Source organism: Mesocricetus auratus, unplaced genomic scaffold (assembly GCF_017639785.1).
Source record: "Mesocricetus auratus isolate SY011 unplaced genomic scaffold, BCM_Maur_2.0 Super-Scaffold_100010, whole genome shotgun sequence".
Lineage (NCBI taxonomy): Eukaryota > Metazoa > Chordata > Mammalia > Rodentia > Cricetidae > Mesocricetus > Mesocricetus auratus.
Genome location: NW_024429194.1, coordinates 37,865,807 through 37,886,839, shown reverse-complemented (window position 1 = coordinate 37,886,839; position 21,033 = coordinate 37,865,807). Strand labels below are relative to the sequence as shown.

The window sequence follows — 21,033 nt, the reverse complement described above, 5'->3', positions numbered from 1 at the left end:
GAGAATTACTACATTTCTTCTCTGTCCTGAGTGGGAGTCTGAATCTTAAGAAAACATTTTTTATTGTTCCCTAAAAGATGTAATGGAGACTAACACAGGGTCATGATTATTTGCAACTAAGGTAGAACACCCATGACCTGAGAAGTTTAGCAACTAGTCCCATATACTATATTTTAAACTACAAAAATATAAATGAACGTTGATCATCAAATCTAATAATACACTTGTTGAGAAGTTTGGGGATGATGATAAGTCTGAGTAGACTTTGTAGAATATCTTTCCTTCTGTCAATAAATCTGAATGTTCTTAACGTGTCAATACTCAGTAGCCTGTAGGTTTTCCCATAGTAAAATATATCAAAAGTATAGAGAACTAAATCCAGCATCTATGCAGAATTTTTAAAAAATGAAAAATAAGTTGATGCATTCCAATTCCAATGGAGAACATAGTAGACAAATAATTGCTGTGATAGAAAACCCATAACTCAGACAAAACTTCCCTGTACTTTTAAAGAAATTACAGAAATGTTAGATTTTTAAATTGCTCTTACAAAAGAAAACAGCAAAGTAACTAAAGCATTTTTTTTGAGAAACAGATGTAGGTCAAAAGGAAACTGAAGGATATTGAGAAATGACTGAAATAAAATTAATACTGAAAAACAAAATGAAATTAGGGAAAATGGAACAAAACTGATGTTTCCCAAAATATATAAAATGAATGCAACAAAATAGGTATGGGAGAAGACCTAACCTTAAACTAACAAAAATCCAGAATATTAACTGAAAATTCTTATCAAAACTTGCTGCATTAAAGCTTTGCATCTCTCATGTTTGTAGTGAGTCAGAAGCTGCTGTTTATAGCAAGAGCATCATCCACTGTGATTGGCTGGGGATTAGTGGTAGGTGATAAGTTTGCCTCAGACTTTATCAATGGAATGAAAGAGCAAAAACAGTGAGAAGAAATAAGAATACATTTTGGTTTTGTTCACTATGTCTTCTGGAAATGAAAATGATTCTAAAGTCAGTTTTCATTTTAATTGATTATTTTTTCATTCTGAGATACATTTTAAAGATTTTCATTTCCTTTATTTTTGATATTATAATACAATTATGTTATATATTATATATATTAATTAATATAATTTAATTGCATCTCTTTCCCTCCTTTCCTCTCTCCAAACCCTCTGACCACTCTCCACACCCCTACCTGCCTTTTTTCTAATTCACAGCCTCTTCTTTCTTTAACTGTTGTTTCATGTATATATGTATATACATATATCCATAAGTATATATATTCCTGAATACACAAATATACCTGCTAACTCTATATAATGTTTTTTGTATGTATGATTTCAGGGATGACCATTTGTTATTGGATAGCCAAATTTGTACTCTTCTCTAGAGAAGACTGTTTCTCCCACTCTCAGCATCCCTAAGTGGTCTATGATTTGGTATGTAGGTGTGAGGACTCCTGGGCTTTTCCCTGCCCACTTGTGCATGCCTATTGCTGTCATCCTTGTCTAGCTTCTGTTTGGGTAGTAATGAATTATTTTTAAAAGGTGAATTCTGAGTCCAAAAAAATTGCACAGCAGGTAAAGGCACTTCCCACACAAAAGTATTTTATTTACTTTCAGCAATAAGTGACTATTTGACAGATTAAAATTTTTAATATTAAACCAGGTGTTGGTGGCACACTCGGGAGGCAGAGGCAGGCAGATCTCTGTGAATTCAAGACCAGCCTGGTCTGCAAGAGCTAGTTCCAGGACAGCCTCCAAAGCCACAGAGAAACCCTGTTTCAAAAAACCAAAAAAAAATTATGAAGTGAGGAGAAAACTTTTCCAAACATCTCTGAGGCACCAGGCTCAAAGTGACCTCTCTCCTTCTGTCTCGTCTTTGTCCACGCAGTCAAAGACTCTTACAGTAGAAATGTGTTCAACATCTGAGTGTGTTCAGCTAAGTCATTTCCTTTGTCTAAGGAGGAAATCTGGCACCAAGAGTCAACCCCTTATCCTGCTGGTTCTTGTCCATGTCAAAGCTGGCATCTAGCCTGCTGCCTCTGGTGCAGGATTTCCCAACACATCATATGATCACAGGAGGCACAGCAAAGCAAGAAAGCAGGGGTCCATGATGCTCCCGTTAGTGGTGTGTTCATGCTGACTTCTCTTTTCCCAGCACTTTACTCTAGTTTCACAATGGGCTCTAAATAACTGTTTTATTTTTTTAAAGATTTATTTATTTATTACATATACAGTGTTCTGCCTACATGCCAGAAGAGGGCACCAGATTGAATTGTAGATGGTTGTGAGCCAACATGTGGTTGCTGGGAATTGAACTCAGGACCCCTGGAAGAGCAGTCAGTGCTCTTAACCTCTGAGCCATCTCTCCAGCCCTAAATAACTGTTTTAAAGTCAGTTTCTGTTAGGTAAAATGATTCTGTGCAGTGTGTGCCCTATTTTAAGGGAGAGTCCATCCATAAACTGCCAAAGGGTGAGGACACAGTGGCCTCTCCTTCCCTCTCATTTCCTGTAGTTCAGATCAATGGTTCTCAAACTTCAGTGTGCATCTGAATTCCCTGGAGTGCTTGCTAAAACAGATTGCTAGGCCCCACTCCAAAGCTTCTGATTCAATAGGTTTGAGATGAGGCTGAGAATTTGCATTTTGGATCCGGTCCCAAGTGATGCTGATACTGCTAGTCTGAATGAAACACTCTGAAAAACACTTGTTTAGATTCTCATCCCCAAAGGCAATTTATAATTACCAGAGGAGGCATTAACACACCAATGCCTGCATCCATCATGGATCAATTGGAAGGGAATATTTTGGGCTTGAAAGTGGAGATGAGTAATTCCACAAGTATGGCCAGTCATTGTAATGTCGAAAAAAAGATGAGAAACCATGTGGGAAAATGGTGACCTAAGTAAGTTGACTTGATCTTAGGGATTGGTGGGGGATTTTCTTTTCATAACACATTTTTTATTAGTTGGAGACAATTTTCATGTAGTTATTTCAAAACGTAAATAAAAGGTATAGAGCCAGTAAGATTTTCCTAGTAGATAAAAGTGCTTTTGATAAGGCTGATGACCTCAGTGTGATTGATAGAATCCACAATGGTGGAAGGAGAGAGTGGACTCCCAAAAACTATCCTTTGACCTCCCCATGTGTACCTAAAGAAAACATTTTAAAAGTAGGGTAAAGATAACACAACAAATGGTTCCATAATTTGAAGGTAATTTAAATTTATTTGATCCTGCTAATTGTCTTAAGTACTTACATGGTTATAACATGTTTCTTTGAAATTGTTCTTTGATTTGTGACAGCCTCACACTGTAACCCATGCCATCTTGGAAATGACGGCCACACCTTGCCTCCAAAGTCTTATATTATAGGAATGTGCCACTCTGTACCTAAGATATTATTTTTGTAATTGTGCTCGCGCGCGTGCGTGCGCGCGTGCGCGTGTGTGTATGTGTGTGTGTGTGTGTGTGTGTGCGTGCATGCACACATTCACATGCATGTGTCTGATATTTTTAAAATAATGTTGCATTCAGTTCTTGGGACGTTTTTTATTAGCATTGCATAAGAAGCAACACCATTTAGATACAAAGTCCTAAATCCTTGTTCTGAATCCCTCTCCACAGTGAACGATGCAGATATACATTATATGGACACACAGACTCGGTGAACAGCATTGAGTTTTTCCCTTTCTCCAACACTCTACTCACCGCTTCTGCAGACAAGACGTTGTCTATGTGGGATGCACGAACAGTAAGCAAATCACCTGCCCTTTCTCTAGGTTAATTAGTGTAACATTGGTAGTCACCCTTTAAGCGATAGGTACAGTTTTAAAAGTGTTGAAAGGAATGCAGGATTAAAGTACATTGTTAGGTGTTTGTGTGTGTGTGTGTGTGTGTGTGTGTGTGTGTGTGTGTGTGTGTGTGTGTGTGTGCTCATGCTGGGGGCACTATGTCATATGCGTGGAACTCAGAGGACAGCTTTTCAGAGTTTGTTCACTCCATAAATATTGAGAGTCAGGAATGAAACTCCGGTCCTCAGGCTAGGCTTACACACTGACCATTTCACTGCTCCCCAAGCAGAAGGAAACCGCAATAAAGAAACGAAGAGATAATGCATAATTATTTTAAACACAGGCTATTAGGTTGTGTTTTCATTGTCATTTTAGCAATATCCGATGAAGGTTATGAGGAGAATCAGGGCTCTAATTGATTGCAAGATGAAATATTCCTGGTTTCTGTTTCCTCAGTAAATGAGGAAATTCTTTATTTTTAAAATTAGATAATTCAAATTGTGAAATAAATGAAAATGTTAAAAATATTGATATAAAATGACAACTCTACTCAAACAGTGCTTTCACCAAGGTCACACTAATTCTATTGACTTTGTTACCAATTTTTAAAATTTATTTAAGAAATAAAACGTAACAACCTCTCTTAGGAATCACTCATGATTTAAAGCTCAAACTACATATGTTATTCTGAAGCTATTTGTTATATTTTGTCTGTACACCATGAGTCATTGCTGTTTTTTTCAAATTATTCATGAAATACTTAATGTAAACTGATGTTTATAGTTGGATTTTACAAGGTGTTGAAAGGGTGACCAGAGTTGTAACTTCTTTCCTCCTTGTGGTAGTAAGAACTGTGACAAAGGTCAGATTGTTTGATTTGCTTGATTTGTAACATTGCTTCATCCCTGGTATTATTCTTCCTTTTAATCATTTAAATATGCAAATTTCTTAATAATGGATAAATTATCTGAGTATACGTAAGGCCTGGACCTAAAAGAAGATGAATGACTTCCTTTTCTTATTAGAGAAGCATAAGCAGTTCACTTTTGTCACCTCAATGTGATCAATTACTCTTGAGGCACCTCTAAAATATTTTTGATGAAATAGAAAAATGTCTAGTGGATTATATTCCCATAAATTAGTTTTAAGCTTCCTTTTCCCACAGTGAAACATATACTAGTCTTAAATCATTAACTCACCATAGCAAGTTATCATTACAGGTAATGAATGTGGAGACCTCCAAGTCAGTTTCCCAATCAACTAGACAGATCCGCTCTAATTCTATGGGAGATGAAGATTGTGATATAAATCTTTATAATTACCAGAAAGAGATCGTGAAAGAGTACAGAGTTTTGGAAACTCATGAAATTAATGTCCTGTGGGGTTGAATGTCTTTTTTCTCAATGCTATAAAACTATTTTATTAAAATTGAAAGCTAAGATTGTTTTCCTGTCAGAAAATGATATATTTTATAGTAAATTTGGTGAAAAATTATGATGCCTTCCTAAAAAATCAGCATGAAAAATCCCCATCCATGAGTAACTTAAAGAACTGTTTAAAACAAATGCAGCAGTGAGGTTATTTAGTCACTCCCTAGACCAGTGATTTTTAAAGGCAAGGAATGTGTCTGTTGGACAGGAAAATAGAAACGATAAAAGACAAGATGCAGTTCTGAGCGTCAGAGCAGGGCTGGCAATGGACTTCACTCAGCCAGTCCACAACCAGGGTGGCATCTGGTAGCCTTAACTGTGGCACTTGTCTAGAGATACCCTGGTCTTGACTTAGTTTTAAGATCCAGGAATCAAGATCTCTGAGAGCCTATGAAGTGGAGAAACTAAGAGGTCACAAAATATGTAACCTATTGTAACCTGTCTGTGTGACCCCTGTCTTTCTCATAGTTCAGCCTCCCTCTCCCAGGAGTGTTGGCTTAGACAAGAACTGTGTTCTCTGAAAGGAGTGCCACAGCAGTCAGAGCTCAGAGTACAGAGGTCTAGGAAAACAGAGCACCATTTCTCTCTGAGTTATAGTTCTCTTTTTTTTTTTTGCTTTTTTCAACAGAATTTTTCTCTCAGTCTACTATATCCTGATTATTATTGCTCCTCCCTCTACTTCTCCCAGTTTCTCTCTACCCCCCTTCCATTCATATCCACTCCCCTGTCTGTCTCTCATTAGAAAACAAGCTCCTAAGAGATAATAATAAAATATAATAATATAAAAGTAACATATCAAAATTGGAAAAACATCAGAAGGAAAAGAGCCCAAGAAAAGGCACAAGAGAAGCCTGTTGTTCATACATTCAGGAATCCCATGGAAACACTAAGATGAAGGCCATACTATACACACAGTGGACGTGAAGGGTTCAAAGGGATAAGAAAAAGCATATGTGGATAAAATCTTAAGAAAACAAAGGGAGCAGGAAAATGCCCTGACTGAATGCTATGAGAAAAGGAACTTCCAAAGATGCCACTGAGTTTGTTTTCTTCAGGTCATCTTTGGTTGGGCATGCAGCTATGGGATATGGAGTTAGTGAAAATCTTTTCCCATTCTGTAGGCCAACTGTGACCTCATAAAATGTCTGGGCAATATTCCTTCTATTTCTATTCTGTGGGATAATTTGAGGAGCATTGGCATCAACAGTTCTTTGAAAGTCTGGAAGAACTTTGTGCTAAAACCATTTGGCCCTAGATGTTTTTTGGTGGGATACTATTAATTACTACTCCAATTTCACTAGAGTTTATGTATCTATAAAAATTGCTTATCTGATCTTTATTTAACTTTGGTAAGTGGTACTTATCAAGAAAATTATCTATTTCTTTTAGATTGTCCAGTTTGGTGTGTACAGTTTTCTGAAGTCTGTCCTTATGATTCTCTAGATTTCCTTGATATCTATTTGTATGCCCTTCTTCATTCTAATTTTGTTCATTTGGATATTCTTTCTCCACTGTTCAGTTAATTTGGATAAGGGGTTATCAGTATTACTGATTTTCTCCAAGAACTGTTTGTTTCATTTCCTTTGTATTGTACTGTTGGTATTTTCTTGATTTCCATCCTTAGTTTGGTTATTTCTTGTCATATACTCCTTTTGGAGTGATTTTTTTCTTTTTTGTTTTAGAGTGTACAGGTGTGCTGCTAACTTACTAGTATGAGATTTCTCAAATATTTTTTGTATCTTTATTTAGTACTATGAGCACACCTCTTAGAACTACCTGCATACTCAGATCTTCTGTGTATCAATTTTCACTGAATTCTAGAAAGTCTTCAATTTCTTGATTTCTGTCTTACTCATTTTCCATTCAGTAGAGAGTTGTTTATTTTCCAGGAGTTTGTAGGATTTCTATTGTTTCTGATGTTGTAGAAACCCAACTTTAATCTGTAGTATCTTATAGGATGCAGAGGGTTAGTTTATTTTTTTAACCTGTTGAGACTGGCTTTGTGACCTAGTATATGGTAAATTTTTGAGAAAGTTTCATGAGTTGTTGAGAAGAAGGTATATTCTTTTGTGTTTGGGTGATATGTTCTTTAACTATCAGTAAGGTCCCTTTGGTTTATAATGTCAGTTAGCTTCAGTAATTTTCTGCTTAGTTTTTGGCTGGATGGCAAGTCTGTTGGTGAGAATCAGGTATTAAAATCTCCCAGTATCAATGTATGAGTGTCAGTGTGTGATATAAGGTTCAGTAATGTTTCTTTTAAAAACATAAACATGACTGTCTTTGCATTTGGGGCATAGATGTTGAGAAATGAAATACTATCATGGGGTATTTTTCTTGGATGAGGCATGTTCTTCCATATCTCTTTTGACTAATTATAGTTTGAAGTCTACTTTTTTTTAGATGTTCAGGTAGCTACATCAGCTTGCTTATTTGCTTGGCATACCTTTTTCCATCCTGATGTAATGTCTATCCATCAGGTGAAGATGTATTTCTTGGATGCAAAAGATTTATGGATCCTGTTTTCACATCCATTCTGCTAGTCTGTGTGTTTTTTTTAACAGGAAATTGGGGCCATTGATGTAGAGAGATATCAATGAGCAGTGTTTGATAATTACTATTATTTTTTGCAGTTTTGGCTGTGTGTATGTGTGTGTGCGTGTGTGTGTATGTTTAGCCTTTTTGATATGGTGGTTCTTGGGTGTGGCTAACTTCTTTGGGTTGGAGTTTTTCTTAGTGCTGGATTTATAGACAGATATTGCTTAAATTTTGTTTTATTGTGAAATGTCTTATTTTCTCCATCTTTTTCACTGAAACTTTTGTTGTGTATAGTAATCTGGAATGGCCTCTGTGCTCTGTGAATCACCTGTCCAGGCCATTCTGGGTTTTAGAGTGCCCATTGAGACATCAGGTATTATTCTAATAGGTCTGCCTTTATATGTTACTTGGTCTTTATCTCTTTGTGGCTTCTAATATTTTGATCTTGTTCTATGGGTTTAGTGTTTTGATTACCATGTGCCAAGGGGACATTCTGTGTGGTCCAGTCTATTTTGTCTTATGTATGCTTCTTGTACCTTGATAGGCACTTTCTTAGCATAGGAAAATTATTCCTCTATTATTGGTATTCTTAATATTTGATCCTGTAATATTCATAGTGTTCCAGATTTCTGAGTAAGTTTTGTTTTATTTAACATTTTCTGTTACAGAGGTATCCATTTCTTATATCACATATCCAATGCCTGAAATTTTTTCTTCCATATCTTGTACTTTTGTGGTAAATCTGGCCTCTAAGGATATTTTCTAAGTTCCTAAAAATTCATTTCCAGTTTTCTCAAAGTTTGTGTTTTCTTTCTTGATTCTATTTTCACTTTTGGACCTTAAACTGTTTATTCATTTTCTCCCCATGTTTATTTGTATTTTCATAGTTTTTTATAAGCATTTTTTTATTTTCTCTTTTAGGACTTGTATTATAAAGGCTATTTAAAAGACTATGTTTTGTGTTTCAGCTATGTTTCAATAATTATCACCTACTCTGGTAAGGTTGCTTTCTGTAATGGAGACATATTGTTGTGGCTGTTATTGATTGTGTGTATATGTTGGCATTAAGACATCTATGATTGGGAACATTATAATTCTAGGTGCTGATGCCATGTCTTGTCTTTACTGTTTGGAAGATTTGCTTCTTAGCTTTTGTTGCCTTCACTGGTGTTTAGGAGAGTGTGGGGGCTATGTGTTGCCTAATAAATTCTTCTTGGATCCTGTCTTAGGCATTTACTAAGGAACGGATCTTGTGTATATGTAAACACACATTCACAAATACACACATACACACTCTCTCTAAAAGAAACAGGGCTATATAAGTGGCAGTATTAATATAACCTTTGGTTTTGGTTGGTTTTAACAAAGATACTAGTAATTCTAAAATGGCACTTACTTTTTAAAGATGACTTAGTATGCTTACATTTTCTAAATTTTAGGATTAAATGATTAATTATTATAATCTTTAAATCACAACTTAGACCTGTGATTAGATTTGTCAGCTACAAGAGCTGCAAATAATTCATTGCAAAGATAAGAGAATCATAAGAAGAAGAACTCTGGGCTCGTGAGATGGCTTAGAGGACAAAGGCACTTATGCAAAGTCTGAGGTTCTAAGTTCAGTCCTCAGGATCCACACGCTGAAACAGGACAGTGAACTCCTCCAGGTGTCCTCAGACTTGTTCCACATTGTATCACACACACACAAACACACACACACACACACACACACACACACACACTGTATCTACCAACTAAACAAAGTATTTTAGAAAACATTTTCAAGACATCAATTAGTCTCATAAAACACTTAAAGATTTTAAATATTTTAAACAATATAGATAATTCTTCAACTGCAGAATAAAAGTATTTGGTACAATTTGTAAAAATTACTGCCCTTGCATATATTTGGCAAAAGAATCTCTGAAAAACATGTTATCTGATGCTCTTAGTAGTTTCCTTTGAAAATGGTACCTTTTGTACCCCACAATGTCACCATCCTTTGAAGGGGTGATTAATGTATAATTATTTTCTAAAATTATTTTCTGATTGCACACTCTTAACATACACTTGCCATCACACAAAATGTCAACAAACTAGGAATATGTATATACCTGGCAGCAGTGGTAGGCTCTGTGTGCATAATGCACTAGTCATCATTACAACTTTTTAAAAAAGTGTTTTGTCATAAAAATCTAAGTGTGAAATTCTGTGGGAGCAGAAAACATCTTCTTGGCATTCTCTGACTTGCCAGAAAGATTGTGAAGATCCTAGTAATCAAAGCACAAGCTAGCATAAAATTAACCAAATTAAAAATACCTCAATTTCTCTTAACTAACTGCTATGATTATTTCAGGGTGCTAGCCCTGGAGTTGTCCCCATAGACTGCTCATTGTACTCCTGGCTTGGAGAGCTTCGTATTTTACACATGTACTCTACCAAAACTCACTACTCTGCCAGTAATTCCTACAAGTTACCTGTTGTTGGTTGTTCTCACTCTTTGGCTTGTTGCTCTTTGGGGAGCCTACCACCCAGCTTTCAAATAAATATGCACAGAAGCTTCTTCTTTCTTAGGAATGCCTTTCTTAGTTTGCCTTATTTCTTGCCAGCTTTTCTTAAATTATCCTGTCTACCCTTTGCCTCTGGTCTTTTCCTTTTCTTACTTCTGTGTCTCCTACTTCATGGTGGGGGGTGTGACTAGGTGGCCGGTCCTTAGCATCCTCCTCTCCTCCTTTTCTTGCTCCTTAATCTCTCTTGCTGTCTTTTCTTCTCCTATTTATTCCCTCTGCCTGACAGCCTCACATATTCTTTCTCTGCCTTGATATTGGACTTTAGCTCTTATTAGACCAGTAAAGTGTTTTAGACAGGCAAAGTAACACAGCTTCACAGAGTTAAACAAATGAAACATAAAAGAATGCATCACATCTTTGCATCATTAAAAACAATGTTCCATAGCATAAACAAATGCAATATATCTTAAAATAATATTCTATGACTCTCAGTTCTTAAGCACACCAGCTCTTCAAGACATAGAGTTAGCCATAGTATGCATAACAATCGATCTCTCAAAAACCCTCACTCTATCATTCCAGCTACATAACTGTATCTTCCTATTATCCTTGGTGAATTTGTCTGTCTTTAAAGGTATACTTCATTCTCCCACAATAATTTCTCATGCCTCATAGGTAAGGTATTTGGAGAGACAACCAAGGAAATTTTATATGCCTTTACAACTTTGCTAAAATGTTTAAAGTTGAATTGATAAATGAGGTATTATTTTCCCCACCAGATGGCAAATCTTGCCAATTGGTTAACATATTAGACAGTGAATAATGGCTTTAGTGATGTGGTAGAAACATGCATTTAAAAAGTGAATGTATGTATTGTTAAGCTCTGAGTCCCTGACTCAACCTACTCATATGCACTTACGTCACAGCACAGCAGCACCACATAATCTTTAGGCCTCCATCCAAACCCACTATCTATAGCTTATTATCAGGGAGGCCTTGAACAAAATTTATAAATATATTGGTCTCAGTTTCTTCATTTATAAAATATGTGCAATTGTGGTACATATCATACAACAATGTAATGGATGTAAAATAATGAATCACACGAAGGTTTTACAAGCAAAACTCCTAAGAGTTTGAGGTTACTGCTGTTTTGGAAGTCATACCATGCTATAGTTGTTTTTCTATAATGAATCTCTTGAGAGTTTCCCCCTCAACTTTAAGAATAGTTGTCATAGTAGGGGTCCAGAGGTGGAGGAGGAATGAAGACATGAAGGAAAGTGATAGGGAAAGTGAGAAGACAATGTTTTTCCTAACTCGAGGCTTATATCATATTCTTCAATTCTTCATGTATAGTCTATTCCACTTACTTTCCTTTATCTTCTTATTGATGCCAGTGCACACACCATTGAATATATACCATGACTAACTGAATACTGTATGAACAAATGACTTATTCCACTTACAAATTTCCTATAATCTCATAAATTGTATCCATTTTCAGGCAATAACAAAAATCATTCTTTTATTAATGAAAATGGTATTTTCCAAAGGCTAACACTCTGATACAAAAGTGTCTTCCAATTGTCAGACACTAAAATGTGGTTTATATTAATTATTATAAAGTAAAAGAGAGAGTGATGTTATTTGTGATATGCATGAATAGATTTTGTATGGTAAGCTTACATGTATAAATAAATGCAATAATTTATCAGAATTAAATAACATTTCAAAGACATTTAGTTTATATACAATGATTTATTGTTATTAAAACTCTGATTTACAATTTTTAAGATACAGTGGTTTGTTTTAATAAAATGATGTTGTATCAGAAGAACAAACAGATACTAGGTGTTTTCTGTAGGGATACTATGAATGATGGTAAGATAAACCAAACCATCTATGTTTACTGCAGGCCAAGTTCATAGACTTCTAAACAGTATTTGCCAAATGATATAAACCTCTCAATTTGATATAAAAAACAAATTTCAGTTATAAAGACCAACCAGGTAAGTATCTATACCATAAGGAAATTATTGTGTGGAAGTAACACTTTGTACCGTGTTACTTTTATAAGTTTCTGGTAAATTTTTATCATTGTTCCTTATAACTCAGAAGTAAATGCAATCTGAGTTAAATAATCTGGCTATTTGTTCTTTCAGACATTTTAATTCTCATAAGAAACACTGCAAGTTACAGAGTAATATTAACCATATATATTACTGAAGAAAGTGCAAACAAAATAAACAATTTTTGAAAGTGTTCTAGTATTAATTGTCCTTTAGTAATTGCAGCCTAGTCCCATGAGCATCAGAGTCCTTTTATCTGTTGGCTATATCATACCATTTCCATTTTGAAGCTATAAAGTAAAGAGAGCTTGGATATCCAGGCCTCTCTAGGCAAGTGTTTATCCCATTGATCTTGTGTTGATGTGAATACACTGAGAACATTCTGCCCTCAACGTACTACTTTGTCTACTCTGTCATCTTTTTTAGTCAGAATCAATGAAATTATATGGACAAGCAATTGGTGGAGTTAAACCAAAGCAGAGGCCATGGTTTTAGATGTGGTAGAAGTTTTAACCTACATGATTGAATGACTAGTAAGACTGATATAATAATAATGAGATTACCTTAATCATATAATGTGATGTGTCACTCAAAGATAGTCTTTTATTACCTCTATCCTTTTCTGCATTATATGTAAGAAGAAGTTGGTTTGAAAATCACACAGAAAGAAAATTAAATCCAGGTTCTGTAACTTCCTGGTTGTGTGTGGTACACTTGGCTGTTTAATATCTCTAAAGTTCAAGATTCTATTTTTAAATGAGAATAAAGTTTAAATAAGTCATGTATATATGTATAAGCCTTATGTAAATTATACATAAATATATATGGTCCAAAAGTCATTTATTTCTCCCTTTGTAGTCATCTGAGAATTGTGGCAAGTTCTTATCCTGAGTTGCACTTCTGTCTCCTTGGAGGAGAGGTTGAATTGAATGGTGCTTAATGAAATTAAATGATTCCATAACACATCACTTAGCTCGGTGTTTGGTCTCTTGCTGTCACTTGGAAGAACACAGTGGCTGTTACTTGAAAGAGCACGTGGCCAAAGTCAGCAGGCCACCAGTGAAAGAGCACGTGGCCGCGAGAGAAATCTCGGAATACCACTTAACCTTAAGGGCATGTAGAAGATGCTGGTTCCCGGCGGCGGGAATCGTTCCTTGTGGAGCAAAGTGGTGGGGAACTTAGTGAAAGTAGAGTCCACATGTGCCTAGAGCTGCCTGAGGTGGTCTAACCAAGGAGCAACTGCTTTCTGGGTGCCTGGATCCGGGTTCAGAAACTTCTGACACCAAATGATGCTGCAACGATTAATGGCACATATACTGAAAGTAAAACTAAGTGTTTATTGTAGAAATTACTCACAAGAGACAAACAAGTAACCCAGATGAGCCCAGTAGTTTTCCGCCGCCGAGCTGGAAGCTGGAAAGCCAGAAAAAAAGAGCTAGACTTCCGCTGTTCAGTCTTTTATACCTTCCTCCATAACACCCCTAGCCATGCCCAAAAGTAGGCCTGGCTAGTGACGTAGTTCACCGCCTACACCTGTATACATCTTTAGTCATGCCTAAAGTGGGTGTGGTTAGCGGTTCAGTAAACTGCCCTTTTATTACCTCATCTGTATGTGCCTCTAATAAATCACATGGTTAATGGTGGAACACTGTTTCCTCCTACAGTTACTCATTGCACTAATCTGTTATTCCACAGCTGTATAGTGCTAATTTGACCACCTTGCTGCCTATAATTCCTTAATTTCAGTTCAACATGTAGAAATTACTTAGGAATAATCTTGTCACTGTTAATTATTCTTTTGCATATTCAGTCTAATAAAACTTCAGTGATGACAGGTTGGCTGTACGTTGTGTAGACTTAACATACTGGCTTAGGTGACTGTATGTCTTGGGCATAGAAGTAAAAGCTTCTAAATTTATTGAGACAACGAAATTAAATTATATAATTTATAAAAAATCACAGTGATCACTTGGTGTTGTTTCTATTGCATAGTTTAAGTATTTTCATTTGTGTAGATATCATAGGAAATGGGGAGAAGCAGAACAATAATATTGGAAAATATATACTAATGGTGATAAAAGAATTAACTTGTTTGGATGAGGAAAGTAGAGTAGTATTTATTGCTGTTATGTCTTGCACTAAATTTATCATCTTATAATTTATATATATGCACCTGAAACTTAAATCTGATAAAACAAAAAGCATATTTAAATAGAAAAATCAGCAGCTTTCTTTTCAGATAATATAAAGTTTTAAATTAAACTGTAAATTAATAATATCAACTGCAGATATGCTATATAAACAAAGGATAGTTTACATTATTAAAGGATGCATATCAATATCAGTGATAATATGTAAAGTAATATTGACACATACACAAATGATATTCCAGATTCTTCAATTTAAGGAGGCAAGACGACCACAGCTTCACCATAAAGTAATATGTAGACAGAATGAAAGCCAAAGGGAGATCTAGATATTATTTTTGATTTGAGTGATTTTTGAAACTGAAAAGTTATTCAAATTTTTCTATATGATTAGATAGAAGCAATTGATAAATAAAATTTTAAAAGAAGACAGCGTCATAGGCATTTAGTTCTGAATACAGGTGACACATTGATAACACTGCTGAGGAAACAATTCAGAGGTCAAAGATAAATCAAAGCATGAACTGTGTAACACAACCCTTTATTTGAAAAGGTTAAGTCTCCTGCTCTCTGGTTTTTTTTGTTGCTATTGTTGTTTTGTTGTTGTTGTTTTTGGTTTTTTTGTTGTTGTTTGATTGGTTTGGGGATTCGGTGTTTTGATGTTGATTTATTTCTTTATCCTCCTTTCTCCATCTCTGGGACTGCAACTAATGATATATATTCCCATATGCAGTTATATTGTGGTGATGGGGTGTGCAACCAGAGCTTTTTGTATTCTAAAGCACACTGCTAACTGAGCTCTGTCCCCCACCTCACTCCTTGACTTTCACAAGAATCATGCCATCACTATTTTCTCTCAGTGTCTATATTTTAGCTATTTGTCACTCATTCCTAAATTCTTATGCTTCTGTTTCACATATGTCTCCAAACCTTAGATATCTGGTTACAGTGTCATGTAATTTGAAGACTCTTTGTGTCACTTCGTCAATGAATTCTTGCTTGAATGTTTGTTTTAAATTTCTTTATTATGCAACCAATATTGTGTTCAACAGAAGTGGACTTTCAAACACACCAACAAAACAAAGCAACCTTAAATAAATGTAGTTACCTTTCAGTATTATAAGTTTTCAAGATTTTATGTATTTCCGTTATATTTGCTCTGTTCAAAATCATATACATGGTTTTCTATGCCTTTTTTCATTTTTTTATTTAAACTAGAAACAAGCTTGTTTTACAATCCTAGTTTCCTCTACCACCCCTTCTCCCCTGCCCACCAATGACTGCCTATCCTATCCCCTTTCTTCTCTACTAGGAGGATCTTCAAAGTCTGTCATATCATTTGGAGCAGGGCCTAGGCCCTTCCCCATGTGTCTAGGCTTAGAGAGTATCCCTCTATGTGGAATGGGCTCCCAAAGTTCATTCGTATACTAGGAATAAATTCTTACCCACTACCAGAGGACCCTTAGTTTGCACAGGCCTCCTAACTGACACCCATTTTAGGGGATCTGGAACAGTCCTATGCTAGTTTCCCAACTATCAGTCTGGGGTCCATGAGCTCCTACTTGTTCAGGTCAGCTGTATCTATGGGTCTCTCCAGCCTGGGCTTGACTCCTTTGCTCATCACTCCTCCCTTTCTGCAACTAGACTCCAGAAGTTCGACTCAGTGTTTAGTTGTGGGTGTCTGCTTCTGCTTCTATCAGCTACTGGATGAGGGCTCTAGGATGGCATATAAGGTAATCATTAATGTCATTACAGGGACATTTAAGGTCACTTCTCCACTATTGCTTAGATTGTTAGTTGGGGTCATCCTTGTAGGTCTCTGAACATTTCCCTAGTACCAGATTTCTCTTTATGCCTATAATGGCTCCCTCTATTATGGTATCTCTTTTCTTGCTCTCCTCGATTCTTCCCCTGACTCATTCTTCCTGCTGCCTCATGTCCTCCTCTTACCTCCTCTTCTCCCCTCCTCTTTCTCCTAACATCCTCACTCCTCCCACCACACTCCCAAAAAGATCAGGAGACCTTGTCCCTTTCCCCTTCTCCAAGATAAAATGTATATCTCTCTTAGGGTCCTCTTTGTTGCCTAGCTTCTCTGATGCTATGACTTGTTGGCTGATAATCCTTTGCTGTATGTCTAAAATCCATATATGAGTGAGTACATACCATGTTTGTGTGTTTGGAACTGGATTACACCACTCAGGATGGTTTCTTCTAGTTCCATCCATTCCCTGCAAATTTCAAGATTCCATTGTGTTTTTTTCTTTCTGCTAAATAAAACTCCATTGTGTAAAATAACCACATCTTCTTTATCCAGTCTTAGTTGAGAGGAGTCTAGGTTGCTTCCAGCTTCTGGCTATTACAGACAATGCTGCTATGAAGACAGCTGAACAGATGTCCTTCGTGTATGAATGTGCATCTTTTAAATATATGCCTAAGAGTGGAATTGTTGGCTCTTGTGGTAACCAGATTCCCATTTTCCTGAAGAACCGCCATAGTGATTTCCAAAGTGGCTGTCCCTTCTCTCTAGCATAAACAGTCTTTGGTGTTTTGATTTTAGCCATTGTGACGGAAGGAAGATGGCATCTCAGAGTTGTTTTGATTTGCATTTCCTGGATGGCTAAGGATGTTGAGTACTTTCTTAAGTGTATTTCAGCCACTTTAGTTTCCTCTATTGAGAATTCTCTATTTAGTTCTGTACCCCAATTTTTAATAGGATTATTTGGTGTTTTGGTGACTAGCTTCTTGAGTTGTATTTATATTTTGGAAATCAGTCCTCTGTCAGCTGTAGGGTTGGTGAAGATTTTTTCCCATGCTGTGGGCTGCCATTTTGTCTTGTTGACTGTGTCCTTTGCCTTACAAAAGCTTCTCAGTTTCAGGAGATCCTATTTATTAATTGTTGGTCCAATTGTCTGTGCTACTGGTGTTATGTTCAGGAAAAGGTCTCCTGTACCAATTAGTTAAAGGGTACCTTCTACTTTCTCTTCTGAGAGTTTCAGTATAGCTGGATTTATGTTGGGGTCTTTGATCCATTAGGACTTAAGTCTGTGATAGTGATAGATATGGATCCATCTGCAATCTTCTACAGGCCAGCATCCAGTTATGCCTGCACCATTTGTTGAAGATGTTTTCATGTTTCCATTGTATAATTTTAGCTTCTTTGTCAAAATCAGGTGTTTGTAGGTGTGTGAGTCTATATCAGGGTTTTCAATTCGGTTCCATTGGCCTACCTGTGTATTTTTGTGCCAGTACCAAGCTGTTTTTAAGATTACAGGTCTATAACAGAGCTTGATGTCAGGAGTGGTGATGCCTCTGGATGTTCCTTTATTGTACAGGGTTGTTTTGTCTATCCTGGGTCTTTTGTTTTCCCATATAAAGTTGAGTATTGTTTTTTTCAAGAATTGTTTTTGGGATTTTGATGGGGATTGCTCTGAATCTATAGATTGCTTTTGGCAAGAGTGCTGCTTTACTATGTTGACCTATCTCTCCAAGATCATGGGAGATCTTTCCAATTTCTAGTATCTTCTTTAATTTTTTTCTTTAAAGACTGAAGGTTCTCGTTATACAGGTTTTTCACTTGTTTGGTTAGCATTACTCCAAGGTATTTTATGTTGTTTGAGGCAATTGTAAAGGGTGATGCTTCTCTGTTTTCTTTCTCATTTGATTTGTCTTCTGTATATAGTAGGGCTACTGATTTTTTTTTAGTTAATCTTGTATCCTGCTGCTTTGTTGAAGGTGTTAATCAGCTGTAGGTGTTCCCTTGTATAATTTTTGGGTCACTTATGTAAACTCTCATATCATCTGCAAATAGTAGAAGTTTATCTTCTTCTTTTCCAGTTTGTATCTCTGGATATCCTTTTGTTATCTTACTGCTCTAGCTAGAACTTCAAGTACAATATTGAAGATATATGGAGAGAGTGAACAGCCTTTTCTTGTTTCTGATTTTAGAGGAATCACGTTGAGTTTCTCTCCATTTAATTTGATGCTTGCTGTTGGTTTGCTGTATATTGCAATTATTATATTTAGGTATGTTCTTGTTATCCCTAATCTCTCCAAGACATTTATCATGAAGGGGTGTTGGATTTTCTTAAAGGCTTTTTTACCATCAATTGGCATAATCATGTGATTTTTCTTTTTCATTTTGCTTATATGTTAGATTTCATTAATGGATTTTCATATGTTGAAACATCCCTTCATCCTTGGTATGAAGCCTACTTGATCATGGTGGATGATTTTTTTTATGTATTCTTGAATTCGATTTGTCAGTATTTTGCTGCATATTTTTGCATCCATGTTCATGAGAGATATTGGTCTGTAGTTCTCTTTCTTACTTGTGTCTTTGTGTGGCTTGTGTACCAAGTTAATTGTAGCACCTTAAAAAGAGTTTGGCAATGACCCTTCTGCTTCAATTGTGTGGAATACTTTGAAGAGAATTTTGTATTAGCTGTCCTTTGACTTTCTGGTAGAACTCTGCACTGAAACCATCTCGTTCTGGGCTTTTATATTGGAATACATTTTATGATCGTTTCAATTTCATTAGGGCTTATGGGTCTATTTAAATTGCTTATCTATTCTTGATTTAATTTTGGTAAGTGATATCTGTCTATAAAATTGCCTATTTCCTTTAGATTTTCAAATTTTGTAGAGTACAGGTTTTCAAAGTATGATCTGATGATTCTCTGGATTTCCTCAAAGTCTATTGTTGTGTCTGCCTTTTCATTTCAGATTTTGTTAATTTGCATGTTCTTTCTCTGCCTTTTGGTAAGTATGGAAAAAGGTTGTTCTATCTTGTTGGTTTGCTCAAAGAACCAACTCTTCAATACACTAATCCTTTTATTGTTTTCCTAGTTTCTACCTTATTGATTTCAGCTGCAATTTGATTATTTCCAGCCATCTACTCCTCTGGGGTGATTTTGCTTCTTTGTGTTCTAGAGCTTCCAGTTGTGATGTTAATTCTCTACTGTGACTATTCTCCAGTTACTTCACATGGTCGCTTAATGCTTTGAACTTACCTTTTAGCACTGCTTTCAAAGTGTCCCATAAGTTTGGGTATGCTGTGTCTTCATTCTCATTGGATTCTAGGAAGTCTGTAATTAATTTTTTATTTATTCCTTGACCCAGGAATGGTGCAATTGTGCACTATTCAATTTCCATGAGTTTGTAGGGTTTCTGCAATTTGTAGTGTTGCTGTATTCTATCTTGAAAGCATGGTGGTCTGATAAGTTACAGGGATTTATTGTAAAATTTTTGTGCATGTTGAAGTTTGCTGTGTTGCCAAGTGTGGTAGTAGATTTTAGGGTAGGTTTCATGTGGCACTGAGAATAAGTTTGGGTGGAATGTTCTATAGATGTCTGTTAAACCAAATTGGGTCATAACTTCTATTAGTTCCTTGGTTTCTTTGCTAAGTTTCTGTCTGGTGGTCCTGTCTAGTGGTGATAGTATGGTGTTGAAGTCTCCCACTATAAGTGTTTGGGGTTTTATGTGTGTTTTGATTTTTAGTAATGTTTCTTTTATGAATGTGGATGGCTTTGTATTTGGGTCATAGATGTTCAGAATTGAGACTTCATCTTGAAGGACTTTTCCTGTGATGAATATGAAATGACCTCCTTCATCTCTTTTGATTGATATTAGTTTATAGTCTAATTTGTTAGATATTAGGTTTGCTACACCTGCTTGTTTCCTACATTCATTTGATTAGAAAATCTTTTCCCCACCCTTAACTCTGAGGTACTGTCAGTCTTTGAAGTTGAGTTGAGTTTCTTGTATGTGATAGAGGATGGGTTCTGTCTTTATATCCAATCTGTTAGCCTGTGTCTTTTTTAGGCAAGTTAAGACCATTAATATTGAGGGAAATTAATGACCATTGATTTTTTTTCATAGGTTGTTTCGGGTTTGGTGGTGGTGGTGATATTGTGTATGGATTTCCACCACTGCCCCTCTTTTGGCTGTTGGTACAGTGGGATTATCTATTGTTTATGGTTTTTTGTGGGTGTAGTTAACTTCCTTGGGTTGGACTTTTCCTTCCAGAACTTTCTGTAGGGTTTGTACTATTGGATATTTATTGTTTAAATCTGGATTTTTCATGGAGTATCTTGTTTCCTCCATCTGTAGTTACTGAAATTCTTGCTGGGTATAGTAATCTGGGCTGGCATCTGTGGTCTCTTAGTGTTGGTAGAATACCTATCCAGGACCTTCTGGTTTTCAAAGTTTCCTTGGAGAAGTCAGGTCTAATTTTGATAGGTTTGCCTTTATATGTTTCTTGACATTTTTTCTTTTTCTGCTCTTAATATTCTTTCTTTTTTCTGTATATTTGGGGTTTTGATTATTATTTGGCAAGTGAACTTTTTTTTGATTCACTCTATTTGGTGTTCTGTAAACTTCCTGTGCTTTGAATGGCATGTCTTTATTTAATTTGGGAAAGTTTTCTTTTATGATTTTGTTGAATATGTTTTCTGTACCTTTAAGTTAGGTTTCTTCACCTTCATTTGTACCTCTTATTCTTAGGTTTGGTCTTTTCACAGTGTCCCATATTTCCTGAATA

The 21,033-nt window shown here is 35.9% G+C and overlaps 1 protein-coding gene across 5 annotated transcripts in view; it reads left to right on the top strand.

Annotated features, from left to right (window-relative positions):
- Positions 1-21,033, top strand: part of Spag16 (sperm associated antigen 16) — an 809,062-nt gene that overhangs the window by 491,070 nt on the left and 296,959 nt on the right. For all 5 annotated transcript variants that reach the window (XM_040753382.1, XM_040753381.1, XM_040753385.1 and 2 more), the window contains one exon: positions 3,638-3,764. In XM_040753382.1, coding sequence (XP_040609316.1) covers positions 3,638-3,764 — 127 coding nt within the window. The remainder of the gene's footprint in view (positions 1-3,637; positions 3,765-21,033) is intronic.